Raw genomic sequence first — 18,775 nt, 5'->3', positions numbered from 1 at the left:
TGGCCTCAAACTCAGAAATCCACCTGCCTCTGCCTCCCAAGTACTGGGATTAAAGGCGTGCACCACCATGCCCGGCTGAGGAATTTTTCTTAATCATCAGAAGTGGGAAGACACACATGAAAGCCAAGCCACACCTTGTGGTGCAGTCTGCGTAAAGAACATGGAAGAAAGAAGTTCTTCACTCTTCTCCTGCTTGCTCTCCCTCTGGCTGTCTACTTGAATCCTTCATGGGCATCTTCAGGATTCCAATTTATACTGAAGACATCTGAAACATCCAGCCTCACTGACGAACACTACTGGATTTTTTACACTTTCTATTTGTTGGCAGCCATTGTTGGTTTAGCTAGACTACAGGCTGTAAGCCATTTTAATAAATCCCCTTTTTATGTGGATTTGTTCTTGGTTCTGTTGCTCTAGAGAGTCCTGACTAGTACAGTGTCCTTGAGTTGTCATCATATTCCTTCTCCAGGGTCCTATTTGTATCAAGTTATATGTGTATGGGTGTGTAAGTAAGCATGGTTGAGTATGAGCATATGTGAAGGTGCATACATGTGTGTGCATATATGTTTGGTCTCTTCCTGTAGAATTGCCCACACTCACCATCTTCCTCAGAGGCTTGCCTATGCTGCTCCACCTGAGATGTGGTGTCCTGGCGAGTGTCATTGCCATGCAGTCTTTCTTCTGTGTATTTAGACTAATTCATTGTTAGCTCCTGAATGGTAAGAGCAACATGAGGTGCTCCAATTGCTATCCCCCAGATTTACACACTGCAGGGTAGGAAAGTGGGTCTTGTTTCTTCCCATGTATCTGCAAGAAAGTTGGATTCAGAGCCTAGAGAATGCCACAGCAGAAGGTTTGCATGTAATGAGCACATTTACAAATTAATTATGACACCTCATACTGTTCTTTCTCAGAAATAGTGGCCCTAGTTGCTCAGGCCAACAACCTAGGAAGCATGTTTGCCTCCTCCAGCTCCTACCATCCACTGGAGAACATGGCTCATCAATGTTCCAGGGCTGTGTTGTCATCTTACCTCCTATGGTCCTGAGCTTGGATGTGCCAGGAACTTCCTCTACCCAAGCCACAGCCAGACCCATACTGTTGCTGAGATAAAACCCCAAGAGTCTGTTTAATGTTATAAACTATAGTTTAGGATCTGTGGACCCATCTTTCAATGTCTCAAAGCAAAATATGTTTCTATAGCCAGCAAGGCCTTGTAGATTTCTGCCTCATTGTACTGATGATCTACTCCTCCAGTCAGACAAAAGTTGTCCTGTTGAAGCAAGTATTTTCCATGGAAGACACCAGCACCAGACCATGAAACAAAAGTACCAGCTACATAGAAACTTACAAGCCACAGTGGCTGGACTGTGGGGAGAATGGAGAATTTATATTCTAATTTAGATCACACTGCTATTTCACAAAGCAACAGAAGGACTCTTTCAATGTTTGAGCTGGAGGAAAGAGGCGGGTGTCCTGAAGATGAGAAACATTTCAGGGTTCCTAGTGATGGTGGCCATGCAGGTTCCTCACATCTGTGCACAAAGTACCTGCCATGTGTCAAATCTGTCCTGTGTTGATCCATCATGGGTATTCATGGGTGTCTGCTGTGTGCTGAGTCTAGCCTGTGCTCATCTTGTGTTACAGTTTGATAAGCATTTGTTCTTCAGCAGACCAGTGTAGTTTGAGCTATGAAATGGAAGTCTCTGAAACTCTAAAACTACTAGTAAAGCATAAGCTTCACATTAGGGCATAAGAAAGACTTTCTGAATAATTTTGACAGTGCAGTCAGCAAAAATCACTGCTAGCTATTTGTTTTAGAGAATTGATGTGTGAAATTATATATATATATATATATATATATATATATATATATATATATATACCCAAAAAATGAAACAATAAAACAAACTACCCAATTGAAAATGGGCTCTGGAGGTGAGCATAGTTCACAAAAGAACTTAACTGTTTATACGTGTCTAATAAACACTAAAAAATGCAAAAACAAAACAAAACAAAAGCCCAAAGTGTTAACATACTTAGCTATTTGAGAAATGCAGATTAAAACTACTTTGAGATTCCACCTCTCCCCTGTCCTAGCAGCCTTCATCAAGGATACAAATGGCAGCAGTACTAGTGTGGATGTGGAGGTTGGGAATACTTAACCAGTGTTGTGGAGTGCAAAGTTTTGCAGCTGCTGTGGAAATCAGTCTGGCAGTTTCTCAAAAAATTAAAACAAGACTACACATGACCCAACTATACTACTGGTATATATCTATCCTTACCATCTCTATCTATCTATCTATCTATCTATCTATCTATCTATCTATCTATCTCACCTATCTATCTCATCTATCTATATATCTTATCTATCTGTCATTCATGTATGTATCTATCATCTATCATCTATACCTATCATCTCTCTATTCATTTATCTACCTTCTCTCTATGTGTGTATGTATGTATGTATGTATGTATGTATGTATCTTATCTATCTATCTATCTATCTATCTATCTATCTATCTATCTATCTATTTATCTATCTACTTACCTACCTACCTATCTACCTATCTATCTGACTCTATATCCTATTGTAGAGATATTGGAACATCTATGTTCGTTGCTGTTCTAATCACAATAGCTAGTAAATGGAATCAGCCTAGATGTCCCTTAACTAAAGAATGGCTAATAAAGCAGTGTGTGCACAATAGAATTTTATTCAACTGTAAAGAAAAATGAAATTGTGAATTTTGCAAAGTAATGAATGGAACTGGAAAATACATTATGGTAATCCAGGCCCAGAATGTCAGACACTGCATGTCCTTTGATATGGTTATAGCTTTGATATCTTTCTTTGTTGAACTTGGGATGTCTCTAGAGACATGGGAATCAGTAATGGGCCATGGGGATGGGAGAATAGGCATTGAGGGAGGTGGGGATGGTAGAAGATGTGTGATATGAAAATGGAGGGAATACTGGGGATGGCAGGAATGTGAGGTGGCTAGTTACATTGCATCCATAGTCAGGAAGCTGACAGATTACTGATGCTCAGCTCTCTTCTGCCTTGAATATGTTTTTATTTCCGTGTATTAATTAGACATAGTGATGACTTTATTATGAAATTTCCACACATGTATATTATGTTTTGATCATATTCTCCTCTCTCACATCGACTAATTCCATTCCTCTTCCCAATTAGTCATATTTTTCATATCATTTGTTTCTTTTGTTGTGACCCATTGAGTATTTACAGGAACATGGGTAAAGGGCTAGCTATTTACAGGACTGTGGGCACCTTACCAGTGATGTAGTCACTGAAGAAAATGTCTCCTTTTTTTTCCCCCTAGGAACAATTAACTACTTATAAGTCCTGAGGGAGATGTGAGGACTCATGACCCACTTTGCTCCCTCCGCCATGCCAGAATATTGACAGGGTCACTTTAATGTAGGTAATCATAGATACTGTGGATTCAAGAGGGATTGGCCATGTTCTTCTCAGAAGACTGTGTTCCACAACTTTCCACCCCTTTCTCTGGTTCTTACCATCTTTCCTCCTCTTCTTCAGTAATGTTCTCTGAGCCTTGGAGGAGGTAATATAGATGCTCCATTAATGGATGATCATTCAGGACTCACTTATTTTTAGACACTGCTGCACATTGCAGAAGGAAGGTTCTCTGACCAAAACTGAGAGCAGCACTGACCTATGAGCATAAATAAATACATAGAAGGCAGTTTGACACCACTACTCATCCATAAAGCAAAGCAGCACCACCAAATTCAATGGTCTTGGCTGCAATGTGTTACACTTTAGAGTGAGTGTGAGGATAAATTAGAATCATTTGTGATAGATGCTTCAGGAGCAGGAGCATGTGTTTTCACCAAGCAAGGCCACTTGACGGAGCATCTAGGGTCCAGTTTTAAACAGTCCAGTTACTCTGTATCTTCTTTAAATCCCATGGTTCTTGGTTTTCTGTAAGAAGGTCTGTGTCTTTCCTTCTGATAATAAAATTTTATAGGATGGACTAGGGCATGATCAGCTGTTTGTAGAGGGGTATAGGCATCATGATCACCAGAAGCCACACAACTAAACATTGGTTGGCTGTGCCTTCAAGTACATCTGAGCCCACAGTGGGATGGGATGAGTGGAGTCATTCCTCTAGTTTACTGCCACATGGGTCTAAGGTGGTCATGCTTAGCATACTATTTAATAAAGTAGAAAATTATCAAAAACATTTTTTGACATTTTATGCTTGTTGAGACTTAGGGATGAATCACTGATGTTGTAACTTCCATCGCCGAGTATTGAGATATTTGAATGCATCCAGATCTATTGAGATACTTGGATGCTTCCCTGAGGTTCCCCATTTCTAATGCAGTATCTCACAGAGGGGGCTGTTCACCTTCACAGTCCCAAAAGAGACCTAGAAAGTGGAGGAAGGCCTGTGAAGTGTGGACCATGAGAGAGCAGAAGAGTTCATTCTGCGCTCACTGCTACCTTTACCTTTTGGGTGAGTGGGTAAGCGTGGTATGTATACTCATGCTCATAGTGATGAATCAACTGGACGTTCATGTGTATTATACATGGTACAAGTCCTCATCTTACTTATGCTTTGTATTTTCAGGCTGATAATGGAAACGCCTCCAGAGATTCCCTCCACTGATGGCCACACAAGCAATATAGTTACTGAACGATATGTGGTCGAGTCTAAGAAGTCTGCAGCTTATGCTCCACTTGCTTGTAGCACACAGCACTGCGCTTTTCCTTTAGATGGGAACCATCTCTGTGTGTGGAACCCCAAGGACCCTTCTCACCAGGCAGGTTACAAACCAAGGGGATTCTTGTTAGGTCCAGGGTTGCAGAGACCTTGCCCTGCCTATTTATTTCTCCCTTATTCTGGAAATATTAGCTTTCAGGGAGTCTGTGAGCTGTAGCAGGACGATGTTGATAAACAAAAACACGTTACAGTTTTATTTTTAAAATACAAATGGTCTGGAATTGACTTTCTTTTTAAAAGTCTTTGCAATAACATGAACAAGAAAAGACACATCTTAACTTAATGAGGCCTCAATTTGCATGCCAGCTTGAGCTTTCTTATTTTGCAGTGAAGAATAAAATGTTGAGGAGAAAAGTGTCCCACATAGGTGTGCACACTTGGGAAGCCATGGCTAGATCAGGACTTCTCTCTTGCTATGTACAATGCCATTTTGACCTCTGCACCAGACATACATTTCCCTCATGTTTAAACTTGATGTGAATGGAATTTCATACTATGCATTCTTCTGTAGCAGTTTCTTTTGTTCACACGTGTTTAAGAGAGCTTTGTTGTTCTTCCTTTTGTTACCTCCACAGAGACACTGTTTTATCCATTGTACTGTTGGTGGAATTGTCTCTTCCTTCCCTTCCCTCCCTCCCTTCCTTTCTTTCTTTCTTTCTTTCTTTCTTTCTTTCTTTCTTTCTTTCTTTCCTTCCTGTTTTCTGGTACACCCACATAGAAATGTCTGAGTTATAGGCCATGTACATACTTAGATAATATCCAGGAGGTTCTCAAGTGGCTGTGCCAAGCTGTGTCTTTGCTGATAGCAGAGCTATGATTAATCACACCTTGTCTGTGCTTATCTTTCCAGGCTAGCCCCGGTGGATATAGTGGTCCCCTGTTGCACCATTCTTTCATGCTTTATGATGACTAGGGCTCAGAATCTTGTTGCAGGCTGATTAGCCACAAGATGTTCACTTGGCAGGTGTGCATGTTCAGGGACCACCCCTTTTGTTTGCAGTGCTGGAATCTCTTGATTCAGGATGAACTCTCTTCTTTAAGCTAGGATTTATGTTTGCTTCTGGTAGCTTGCCATGCTAAGGGGAGGTGTTTCTTTGCTTCTTGAGTTTGGTCTTTCCTGGACTCCTGTTCTAAGACTGGGAGTTGGTAGTACAATGTTCTAGTCTTAGTGGGTTGAAGTCTAGCAGAAATGTGTTCATCCATCCATACTTTTTACATCCCCTAGATTGATTTCAGGTTTGCTATACAACACAATCAATATGACAGACTGAATGGTCTGTGCCTCATCCTATATGGTACTCAAGGTATGTCCTTGGAAAGGATGAATTTGGTCATAGTGTGTCTCTGTGCTTAGGTCTTTTAATGTCTTAGTTTTTAGCAGCATTTTATAAAACATCCAAGTCACTCTTGAGGGAGATTTTCTTTCTTTCTAGAGTACTAAGGATTAGATCTAGTGCCTAGTGGATAGTAGGCAAATGTCATTATGAGAGACAAATACCTGCAGCTCCTGTGACCATGTCAACTTGTGTGCATTTGAACTTCCGAAGAACCAAAGAACCCCTGACTACTGGGCATCTTACCCTCTCTCCAGCTGCATGATTTCCCTTCTTCCTGTGACCATGGGGATTTTGTTCATCTCCTCTCTCCATCTGCATCAGGATTACTATTCCTGTAGCCTACAGGTTCTCATTGCCAGTCTATCCTCCACACGAATACACACATAGATCCCAGTATCTTCCTGCTTGGACTTAACTGCTGGTTTCCAGTTTCTTGGTTTATTTGCTATCTGGTCTCCTCATATACTGTGAGCAGCAGTTTCAGGCCACACACCCCTATAACTTTGCTTATTATTGTTAGAGCCAGCAGAGCTTTCATATCCCCTGCTGTGTAACAGCCCAAATGTGTTCATCCTCTTCCAGCTCCTCCCTTAGCTGTCAGCATAACCAGCACATCTTCTGCATCCATTGAGTACTCAGTACACATCTGTTTAATAAATAGTAAGGAAGAAAAGAGTGGGTACCCTGCCCCATTGTATCAGTGTATGATAGTGTATCAATGTGCCTCATTGTAACAGTGTGCCTGGTTGTGACAGTGTGCCTCATTGTATGATAGCAACCAGTAGTGATGTGATCTCTTGAGAGAATAATCAGCAGTGTGTTCAGGGATTATAGTGAATTAATTAAAAGTCAACACATCTAATAAGTCCATTTGAAAACCTTAGGTTTGAAATTATATTGTTCTATATTTTTTGATGTTTTAAGTAACCCATTTGTTTTTTAAGCTTCTCACCCTACAAGGACACCATCGATTGATTACTGCTGTGGTTTTTGGAAATCAAATAGATCCACTTCTGCTCTGCTCTGCATCAGAGGATTATATTATAATATGGAACGTGGCCGAATGCAGAGAGAAGACACTTAAAGGTAAGCAGATATAGAGCCCAGTGTAACAACGTTCAAATGCAGAAATGCTGAGGACACACCTATTGTAGGTATAGTGGCAGGTACAGTGCTTGCCTGCTATCTTAGTTCGTTTTCAGCCTCACAGAGGCTAGGGTCATCTGAGAAAAGGGAACTTTAATTGAGAAAGAGCCTCCATAAGATTGTCCTCTAGGCAAACATATAGAACATTTTCTTGATGGGAGGGCCCAGACTACAGTGGGTGGTCCTGGGGTACAAAAGCAAGCAGACTGAACAAGCCATGAAGAACAAGTTAGTAAGACTTCATATAGTCTGCAGTACTGAGTTCAGGCCCTGACTTCCTGGATGATGAACTACAAGCTGTAAGATGAAATAAACATTTCACCCCCAAGTTGCTTTTGGCCATCACATTTGATCATGGTAGTAAAAACTCTAGTTAGGATATCCACCATGGAAAAGACTGTGGGTTTAATCCTAGCCTCACCAAGGGAGTGACTCATGTATAAACACACTGTGACAGACAGGGAGTGGGACCTGTTCCTTAGTGCTGCAGGTCTAGTGTACTTCATCATTAGTCCCACTGACCATTGCTGATGCAGACTTGTGTATTTTAAATATCAATATTGTAGATCCCTGAGGATCTGTGGATAATTTGGAGTATTTTAGCTCATACACAGGTATCCTAGAGGTTTGTGTTTCATGTTGCAAATAGTGAGGAAGGAGCAAAGCTTGCTATGTGCAGGGAAGTTTTCTACTCAGACTGAATAGATAACACTTTTTTTTCCCACACAGGTAAATAGTAAGATCTGGGAGTGTAGATAAGGGAAAAGTTTGTTGAGTTCTGCAGAAATGTAACTGGAGCTAAAGGCAAGAGGCTCAGCTGGAGCCTGGGATATAGGTAAAAGGTCATGTCTGCAGAGAGAGAGAGTCTGGGTGTGAAGGGTCCGGGTGGTGGAAACTGAGAAAGTGTTCTGAGAGCTTTCCCAGTTGAGGCTGATAGCACAGGGTGGGCCACATCCCAGATGTACATTTATAGGATTATGCTGAATGATGTCAAGTGGCCACAGAATTCTAACAGTTTGTTCCTCACTGATGTGAGTGAATGGAGTATTCCAGAAACATAGACAGATTTGAGTCTTTTTACAGTTTAACAGTTTTTTTGAATAATAGTTCTCAAGATGCAGCAGTATCAGTTGCAGCAAATTGCCAGACAATTTATTCTACCTTGTAATCTAACTGAGGTGAAAACAGTTTTTTTATTTCAATCTTATTACTAATATTAACTTTCATAGCACATATATAGTACACAGTAAGTTAATCTATCCATCCATTCATCCAAGTTACAGAATGAATACAAGTTAAAGAGGCTGTACAGAGTTCAAGAGGTTTTAGAAATGGGCCAATAGGAATGTAAGCAGAGTATGTATTGAGAAGCTAAGGGGCCCAAACTAGCTGCAGGGAGAAGCTGTTGCTGAGGCCTCTGGAGAGTTAGGAGTAAAGGGGATGATATAGAGTTGAGCTTAGCCGGAAGGTGAAAAGGCAGAACAGGGTTGGGACAGGAACAACAGGAGCAAATGAGTGAGGAAGTGGACAGCCAGATGGTGGTTAAGCTGTGTCAACATTAGGGAACCACACAGATCTGAAGCCCAGGGACAGCTGGAGGCTCTATATTTACTTTGACAGGTACACCAGCTATCAGAAGATAGGCCATTGCCACTGTATACATTAAAAAGAGCTGCATCTCTGAGACTGTGGATAGACAGCCCTCTGTTATAAGGGGCTGTGTTCCTAGAGTGTAGGTAGACACATCGAGTTAGAAGGGCCTATACTATGGTGGTTTAAATGAGAAGGAACCCTATAGGCTCATATGTCTGAATATTTGGTCCTAATGTGGTAGAACTGTTTGGGAAGGATTAGAAGGTATGGTCTTATTAAGGGAGGTATGTCACTAGAGATGAGCTTTGAGCTTTTAAAAGAAGCATTTGAACATACTCTCTGCTTTCTGTTTATGGATTGCTACATGAGCTCTCGGTTGCCTCCAGCGTGTCTCCTGCTTGACTGCTGGTACGCTCTTTACCGTGACGGTGCTGGGTTCTCTCTGGAGCTGTAAGCCCCAAGTAAACTCTTCTTTAAAGTGCCTTGATCATGATGCTTTATCAAAGAAATCGAGAAGTAACTATTACATATACACTTAAAGTTATAGGTAGATGACCCTCACTATTAGAAGGAGCTACATTCCCAAGGCTGTGTATAGACAGTCCTGTGTTAGAAAGGGTAGATAGTCCTCTGTGTTGTAAAGTGAAAATGTAAGGATTCTTTGGAAAGTCAGTTGTGTTGGATGGTGTTTTGCTGGGGCAAACAGGTGAAGGAGTGTTTTCCTGAAGTGGACACAGGTGGAAGGCTAAAAAGCAGACTGGTGAAGGAACATCTGGCTGAATCAGACACAGGTGAAAGGATGTTCTGCTAAATCAAGCATGTGAAAGGACATGTGATGAAGGATTCTTTGATAACGACTTATGTATTGGTCTGCTTTATATGCGTAGTTGAGCGGCACTTGTTGGGACTCCATAGAGAGAAATGCACCAAAAAATTTGTGGTGCTGTACTGCAGTTTCTTGCTACTTCTGGGGACTCAGGCTGACTGGAAGAGTGATGTCCACCCAAACAGACTCATGTGCTGAGGCAAGACCTGTGGAGGACTTGTGATGTTAGGAGGGTATATAAAAAGGATTCCACAGACAGTGATGGAGGTAAGCTAGGTTTGCTTATAGAGCTCGCTGTGCAAGGCTTCTTGATCTCTCATCTTTGCTGAGAGAGGCACAGCTGGGAACTTTTCCTGGTGTTCCTCTGGCTTTGGTCCCTTCTGGTGACTTGAGCTGAGACTGAGGCTGAGGCCTAGCTGTCTCTGCTAGATAGTGCCACCACTGCTGATTCCTGTTAGCTATCCTGACTCTACCAAACAGGACTCCTGATATATCTATGAAGTGTTTTCAAGTGAATTAAACTGCCACTGCTGACCTGTGAGATGAACTACCAATTTCCAGACAACATAGAATCGAGTTGCTCCGAAGAACCTTTCCAAATAGGTCCACTTCTCTTGTATCTCTTCTTTTCCACTACCTCTGGTGGATGGTGGGTTAAAAGAGAGGTTAAAGTGTTTGAGAACCATTGTTAAAAATAGGTTTTGAAAAAATTAAGGTCACAGTGTTGGAAGGAGCTGCACTATTGGCACTGTAGACCCACAGCTGTCTGTGTTATAAGGTGTTTTCTGAGGTTTTAGTTTTCCCATATTCGTGGTTACCATGTTTTTGGTTCCTCACATGGATGTTGATGATGAATGGTCTGTGTAGAAGGTTTGTTCTGAGTCATAGTGTCAGCGCTCACTTGGTGTCTGTCACAGTACCTAGTAAATTGTTTCCATGTGTAACTTACTATGCTGAAGATCCTCGAGGTGAGAATGAACTTGTCATTTGGGTTTGAAGGGATAGTAGCTCCTGAAAGCTATAAGCTCTCAGTGTGGCTGTCCTGTCCTCTACAGGAGTTGGAGCCTAATTGTATTTGGTTCCTGAGCACATTGCGGGTAGCTCTGTTCACAACACTTCAGGGTTTGCTTATTTGGGTTGATTTTACTCAACCATTCGTATGCTTACTCCTTTCTTTATGTCTGGAACTTCTTCTAATTTAGCCTCCAGACACTTCCTGCTGCAAATTTCTTGTCACGTAAAGAGCATTGTAGGTGGCAGGTACCTATGCTCCTGGCCCACAGATCCTGCTCTTACTGTCTTTCTGTCTGGGTTCTCTAGGGCTCAGTCTTTCAGTTGTCCAGGCTATGATCTCAGCTCACTCCATGTCCAGGCCATCAGTGAGTTCCATCTGTTTTATCTTTAAACCCTGACTAACATTTGAGCATCTCTCACACATCTGAAAATGCTATAGGCACAAGCTAGAAATCCTTCCTCTGGATTCTCACATTAACTTCTTACCATTTGCCTTTGCTCTGATTTTTCTGTGCCTGCATTTAATTCTCTATCCAGTAGCCTGTGGGTACTCTCAAAGTTAGTCATCTCTGTCTATTGTTTGCTCAAAGTGGATTACCAGCAACTTACTTATGTAGAGAAAGAGTCATACATGCAGGCTCCACCCGCAGCCTGGAGGAGCAGGGACATCTGTGCTAATTAGCAGTGGTTTCTGAGGCTTCCGGAAGATGGCAGGCACCAGAGTCTCTCGTCTCACAATTTTGGCCTGGCTGGTGTGACGACATGTGAATCTTCTCTGCACATTTTGCATTGTTGCCCAGGGACCAGCAGGCTGGTCAGAGGTGATGTCGTGGTGGTAAGAGCCTCAGAAGCCAACGTTCTCATGGCACACTGTCTCCTGTTTGTCCTTGGTCATAGCATGTCACTACCAGAGCCTGGACAACAGTGGACACAGAGAGAGGGCTGGGTGAAGAGCTCGGGCTGTGCAGCTCCCTGGGAGCCCATGGCCCTCCAGAGACTAGTTTCCGTATGGCACTGATCCTGTACTGAAAAACCTCAGGAAAAAGACTGTTCCATCATGACATAGGAGATCATTGCTTCTCTGCCTGTGGCTCTGTAGTGGAGAACTACACAGGACCCTGCACACTGGACCCATTCTTCTGACATCTGATGAACTGACACTAATGTGTGAAATTTGCTCTAGGGCAGACTCCTCGAGGAACTATCCTGGGCTCCCTTTTACAAACAGTGTTGTGTTTGCGATTTAGTCTGGATGATCATGCTGTCGCAGTGTGTACTGGAAACAAAATATCTGTGATGGATGTAGAGGTAAGACTGACTCTCCTGCCCCCAAGGGGAAACCAAGCATGCATTCATGTGTGGTGGGTACTTTCAGGCTGTGTTCCTATTGGTGAGTATTTCATTCTTGCTTTCCTTTTTAAAATGGCAGTTTGGTTCAATGTATTTTATAAAGATATTGGGGAGAAACCAAGGAAAACATCTTGGTCTTGTAATTGAAAGCCACCAGAAATGGTGTTTACACAAATTTGTGTTAGGGATACCTTTCAGTAGACACATTTGGGAAAATAGTTCTTTTTGAGCAGTCTCCTGAGTTAGGAGTTCCCCAAGAATCTGTGCAACACAGAGCTTCAGCTGCCTATTTGTCAAAAGTTTTCTCCACTGTGACTCAGACTTCTCACTTGCTGCTAAATCGAGGCAGTTTATGTAAAAGTAAATGTCTCCTAGGTTGGGGATTTCTAACCCAGAGTTTGCTGGGCACCAGTGCTTGAGCCATGGTAAATCAGTGTCCCTGTTATCTCAATCTCCCTTGAGAGAGGGAAGGAGCATTTGCTTCCTCAGTTCATGGGAGTGTCCAATGCTTGAAATAGCTGTCTTATGCATTTTTTCAGGTTAATACAGTTACTGAAGTGTTTTGCCTTCTGTGGCTTGCCTTGCTATGTACTTTAAAACTTTTAGGTGAGGAAAGATGCTAGCTAAGTATCATCTGGTGGTTACCCTGGGCCCTAGGATATAGGGATACAACATGTCTTAGTCACTGTTCTATTGCTGTAAAGACATACCATGACCAAAGCAACATTTAGAAAGCATTGGATTGGGAGCTTGCTCTTAGTTTCAGAAGCTTAGTCCATTATTATCATGGCAGGGAACATGGCAGCACACGGTGCTGGAGCAGTAGCTGGGAGCTACGTCTTGGTCCTCATGCGGGCAACGACTTTTAGTGTAGCATGGGCTTTTGAAATCTCAAAGCCCATCCCTAGTGACATTTTTCCGATGGCAAGGCCATACCCTCTAATCATTTCAAATGGTGCTACTCCCTAGTGACAAGCATTTAAACATATGAACCTGTGGGGGCCATTCTTATTCAAACTACCACACGAAGAGAACACTTTTCAATGTAAAGACAGTGTTTGGGCTTATTGTGAATGAAATTGAGGATCACATGGAGGGAAATCACATCTTCCCTCATGTAAGTCATATCTTAGAGCCTGGGGCTAAAGATGCTGAGTCATGGTTGGAGGACTGAGTAGTTCTAGGTGAGAGGTATATGGGAGCCTTCTGGATAAAGTGATAGTCAGTTCTTAGCATCAACAGTGTTATTAACATTGCTAACTTCATTAGTCAACAGATTCACACTAGGCCACATTACTACATAACAAAACTGAGCACCAAAAGGAAGAACTAACATAAGTTAGGATGAGGGAGACCAGATGAGTTAGGAAGATAGTTAAGATTGTGTGCTTGAAGTGGGGCAAATGCTCAGACAGCAAAAGTCATTGACAGTGTTATGTGTCAAAATTAAGGCATCAGAGATATGCCCAGGCACAGATGCCTGTGTGAGCAGGAGGAATGTTTCTTATCTTTTACTTACTGATGATGTACCTCCCTCAGAGCTTTAACATCAGATTTTTAAGTTGATATAGGTAGGGCAGCTCCAAATTTGGAAGGGGTGATATATAAAAAAGAATTTATTCTTTAAATTAAAACATTCTCTCTTTCTTTCTTTCTCTCTCTCTCCCTCCCTCCCTCTCTCTCTCTCTCTGTGTTTGTGTATGTATGTGTGTGTGTATATATATATGTGTGTGTGTGAGGGTGTGTGTTGTGTATGTTTGTGTGCATATGCATGTGAGCACACATGGCACAGTACATGTGTGAAGGTCAGAGGACATGTGTGGAGTTGGTTCTCTCTTTCCACCATGTGAGTTCCAGTGTCTGAACTTAAGCTTTCAGGCTTGGTGGCAAGTACGTCTACCTCCTAAGCCCTTCATCTTGCCTTGTAGAATTTATTTAACAAGCTCTCTTTTATGTGGTGGACTGTAATTTCATGATATCGATCATTCTAGAAAATTATATGAGTAACCTCTTGTATAAATCCTTGTAGAAGCAGTCTGTGCTGGTAGAGCTGAAGGGCCATCAAGGCTCAGTGACAGCGGTGGAGTTCTGTCCCTGGCAATCACACACCCTGGTCTCTGTGTCTGAGGACAGAAGCTTTAAGGTGGGCCATAGTGGCTTGGGATGTTGGTGTACTGTGGACATATCTGCTGCTGCTGTTTGGTTGCTTCTACTGTGCATATTTTTCTTGTGATATAAACATGGCAGAACTGGAGAGAAGATGGCTCAGTGGTTAAGAGCACTGGTGTTCCTGTGGAGGACCAGGATTCTGTTCCCAGTGTCCATACGTTGGCTCATAACTGTCTAGAATTCTAGTTCCAGGGGATCTAGTGCCCTATTCTGGCCTCTATGAGCACTGTACATGTATGGTGCACATGTATGCATGTAAGCAAAGCACTCATACACATAAAATAAAAATGAATACCATTTAAAGCATGCACCTGAGGAGGCTATTTTCTCACCACACAGAAGTAGAGTTTTAATCTTCTAGTGGGGCTGGGTTACTCTGCATTGCATTTCTTGGGTCTCCAGCATTTGAACATTGAACAACTGTGAGGACTTTTCTTGAATCTAAATCTAACATTGCAGTGTATATCTGCAATGTTTCCCAATGACCAACAGATGAGTGGATTCCATTAGCACTACACCAAGTTTCAGAAAAAGTAAAGCAAAATGCAGATTTGCTTTTTAGCATTCCAAGTTAGCTAGTGTTGCTATCATTTTATTAATAAAGGATGAACATTTATAATTGTCCTGAAAGAAAAATGTAAAGTCACATGTGTGTATTAAATCACAGACATTGTGAGAATACATTCTATGGTCATTTTGAAATACTTATTTCATAGGACCGGGTGACTTCCACTGGGAGTTAGCAGCTGTTGAGGCAGAAATTCAAGTTGCCCTACTTGGATAAACTATTTTGCATTTCAGTATTCTTAACACAGTGGGATCTCTTGTATTACTGGTGGTCATGAGAATGAAGAGAGCTGATATTTTGGAATGTCCTTGAACCTGTGCCTACCATAGAAGGGATGGTGGGTACAGCAGACACATGTGGCTGCCATGGTGAACACCCTCTACAATTGGGGCATAGACCCAGGGACATGCTGGCACTTCTTTTTTTCTATTTTATTTTGTTTTTTTCAAGACAGGGTTTCTTTGTGTAGCTCTGTCTGTCCTGGAACTCACTCTGTAGTCCAGGCTGACCTCAAACTCAGAAATCCACCTGCCTCTGCCTCCCAAGTGCTGGGATTAAAGGTGCATGCCACCACTGCCTGGCATGCTGCCACTTCTTAACTGAGCTATTCATCTTTGGAGGAGTCCTCCCAAATCCATATAGGTAGTCATCTTTGGGGGAAATCAGTATGTTTTTACCATTATCTGAAACCTTGGGTTTTAATAATGCAATGATTCAATATGTTAATTTTAATTCTTTAATTATTATTTATATGGTTCAATTTTTATTGCTTAAAACTTAGTTCATGGTTAGCAATAATGGTAACATTTTTATGTCTTAAATGAGATGTCTTCCATTTGAAGGTCTGGGACTTTTGTGTGGGATCCTTGATGTACAGTTCATCCATTTTCACAGGTAAATGAAAGATTAACTTTTTTACATTCTAGCTGAGTAAACAAACTCTCCTGGTGTGGTTATCACCCCAGAGACAGGTGGTCTGAATCTCCAGCCACATCTTTAAGTAGCCATTCAGAATTGTGTGTATTATGTAGCCAGACAGAGGTGATTCCCCTCTGCCTCCTGAGCAGGTGAACTTCACAGTTACTGTCTCTGAGGATTTTAACTTACACTTATATGCTCATATATGCATCCGGCTTCTGAGCAGCTGTTTTAGGCACGTGTGCAGAGTAGATTGGCTCTCAGGTAAAGGGCTTGAGACAGGGCCCTCTTCTGCCCTGTAGAGGGTCAGAGCTGGGAAAGTTTGGGTCATTGTTCTCCCTGGCAAGTGGAAGACTGGACGGCATGCAATCCATTGTAGGTTGTAAGCATTTGTCCGTCTTATAAATTCTAGGATAACTGTTGCTTTCATCAAACTGTCTGTTTGTAGGAAATAGAACCATCATCACCTGATTGTACAGATGTGTGACCGATTTCTATGGGCTGTCTCTCCTGGAGCCTGTCAGGTGTTGTGTATAACATCTGGTGACCATTTCACCTGGGGCCCTGTATTTCCTCCCTGCATCTAACAAGGTTGCTTCTGGAGTCTCCCTATGCCCCCGCCTCCATGTTCTGCCATGTATGCACTAGTGTCTTGGGAGAGCAGAAATACCAATGCTAGGGGGCTTTCCTTTTCTTTGAGGTGCCCCATAAAAATCCCACTTACAAAAAGCACAGCTGCCTTGGTGACCTGTTGAATTTCCCCAAAATTGAATCTTTCAAGCTGGTTACCCACAGGTGGAGTATTCTGTGCCAATGGCCTGCAGTTGTTCACTAAGCTTTGGCATGAAGCACATTTTCTGGAAGTTTGTTGGATTTTCTGAAGACAATCTTGTGGAATAATTTGAGGAACACAATTGTAGACTGTTCTATAAACTCACCATGGATGCCATTTACAGCTTAGTTAGGAGATTCAATGTTTCTCAACCTGTTTATGTAGTTCTCCCAAATTATTGATAGTTTCAGACTATATTTTAAGTAAAATTAAATTTGAATTCTTTTTATTTAAAGCAAGATGTCTGTTTAACTTCTGTTTTTATCGCTAAATTCATGATTTCATTGTTGTTAGTCTGCAGGACTGCTCTGCTGTTGAAGGGCTAGCTGAGCTAGACTTTCTTCTCGGCTATGGGCAGCTGCTCTGGGCCTGCTTAGTGTGAGCGGATGAGCCGGGTCCACCAGAAGCCAGCTGTAATTTGTATACACTGTCTTATTTGGGACAGCATTCCTTTTTTTCTTTTGCTCATGAATGTTTCCTAAGTTGTATTCATTTACAAATCTACCTCCTGGTATGAAGCTTCAGAATAGTGCTAAGTTGAGTAGAAGAAGCACTGTCCACACTGAATGTCCTATGTTTTCTCTACAGCTTACCCTCTCCTGAACTTGCTTATCAATGAAGAAAACCAACAGCTGGTCACCGGCAGTGCTGATGGCCAGGTGAGAGCCCTGTGCAGCTACATCTGAGTTTCAAGCATACAGAACTTGAACAAGTCTCTGTTTCATGTTGTCACCAGCAATGTGCCAGGATTTGTCCCACTATGCATCTCAGTGGTGGGGCTTGGGGGACATTTGGTCTACAGAGGGGACCTTGATGTGCATGTTTTAAAAATGCTATGTAGTATTTGAATGTAGCAAAAGTTAGAATGACTTGCTCAGCTATTAGCATCAGCTTTGTGTGATTTTAAAACCGATAATATTTATTTCAAATTTTTAAAAATGTAAACACTTTAGGCTTATTTGATAAAGGTGCTGTTGATACAAATATGATGAAGATGTACTTTGGGAAGCTATGATAGTTAATTTTCTTTTTCATCAATTCAACTGCCATTATCTTATGCGCTAGGGCCCAGTAACATGGTAGAAATGTTCATGGCTCAAAGGCTGTAGCATGTGCTGTGTGACACTGAATCATAGCTGTGTCTAAAGTAAGGTTCTGGACAAAATTCCCGTTGGAAGCACGTGTATGGGAGCTATGCAGCTTTCAAGAAGGGACTAAAAGCAACACTGAGGGCAGTCCAAGTGTCTGAGGGAACGTAGGAACATATTTGAAGCTGCTGTCTCTGCTCTACCCTACTTTCCTTTGCTTTTAGAGTAAGTATCACTTCTTGAAAGAGATCTGTATCCACATTTTGTGATTTTGTAGCTGTGGATCTTTAGTTTGATGGAGGGACATCACTACCACTGTGTGGCACATGTGGACCTAAGGAAGAAAAGGGAGACTTTCGCCACCAGAAGAATGATGGCTGAACAGCACAGCCTGCCAGGTGTGCTTCTTGAACCCTATAGGCCTCCTACATGGACACAGCACTCAAGGGCATGCACTAGGGTCTCTGTGCGGCAGGGTGGGAAGGGGTAGAAGGGAAGTTTCTGATTTGGGAAAGACCACGGGTCCTGACCTCTGACACCACTGAACCCCATAGGTTTGTGACCCATGCTGGAGGCTGGCTCTCCCACAGGGACTATGAGACTAGAACACAAACCCTAGGGTTGTTTTGAAAGCAGGAGCTCAAGAGGGCAGGCCCTGCAGCTATCAGGAATGGTTCATCTGAGTAACCTGGTGACTTGTCCCCCAAGGGGTTGCGTTACTGTGTCAGTTTCAGCACAGACCTATTTCCTTCAGGTCTCAGACCCTGCCTTTCCCTCCAGCTCCTCAGCCATGCCCTGCACATCACAGATCCTGTGTCTGCATCCACACCTACTCCCCTAAGCTCCTCACCAGCTCTACTGTCCAAAATTACTTCCACTTGTTCATATCAGCCTCCTCCACAGCTCCACTTACACTCCATAGATCACTTGGGAAGTGAGCGAGGCTGAGACCTGTTGGGTGTGTACTAGTTTCCATGTCACTTCCCTGCCCTATACTTGTTCTTACGGATTTTTCTTTAGTTTATGCTTTTGTATGGTTTTAAATGATTTGTTTTTCAGTTAGGTCAGAAATTACTAACCTACCATTATATCTTCCTTCCCCCAAGTGTATTAAGCCATGATTTTTGTTATCTCTTTTGTTATTTTGTCTTTTTTTTTT

At 42.2% G+C, this 18,775-nt stretch overlaps 1 protein-coding gene across 13 annotated transcripts in view; it reads left to right on the top strand.

Annotated features, from left to right (window-relative positions):
• Positions 1–18,775, top strand: part of Wdr27 (WD repeat domain 27) — a 114,694-nt gene that overhangs the window by 6,291 nt on the left and 89,628 nt on the right. For 10 of the 13 annotated variants that reach the window (XR_004113738.1, XM_031354675.1, XM_031354674.1 and 7 more), the window contains exons 2-8: positions 4,623–4,815; positions 7,057–7,198; positions 11,875–11,999; positions 14,071–14,184; positions 15,621–15,672; positions 17,117–17,187; positions 17,894–18,014. Coding sequence is in view for 12 of the 13 variants with exons in the window: in XM_031354675.1 (XP_031210535.1) it covers positions 4,623–4,815; positions 7,057–7,198; positions 11,875–11,999; positions 14,071–14,184; positions 15,621–15,672; positions 17,117–17,187; positions 17,894–18,014 (818 nt within the window). In the remaining variant the exon portion in view is untranslated. Of the gene's footprint in view, positions 1–3,347; positions 3,446–4,376; positions 4,509–4,622; positions 4,816–7,056; positions 7,199–11,874; positions 12,000–14,070; positions 14,185–15,620; positions 15,673–17,116; positions 17,188–17,893; positions 18,015–18,775 lie in introns of all 13 variants that reach the window. The other 3 variants (XM_031354680.1, XM_031354679.1, XM_031354681.1) reach the window with 2 other exon arrangements.

This window comes from Mastomys coucha, unplaced genomic scaffold, assembly GCF_008632895.1.
Source record: "Mastomys coucha isolate ucsf_1 unplaced genomic scaffold, UCSF_Mcou_1 pScaffold5, whole genome shotgun sequence".
Lineage (NCBI taxonomy): Eukaryota > Metazoa > Chordata > Mammalia > Rodentia > Muridae > Mastomys > Mastomys coucha.
Note: the sequence above shows the minus strand (reverse complement) of the source record. Positions and strands in the feature narration are given on the sequence as shown.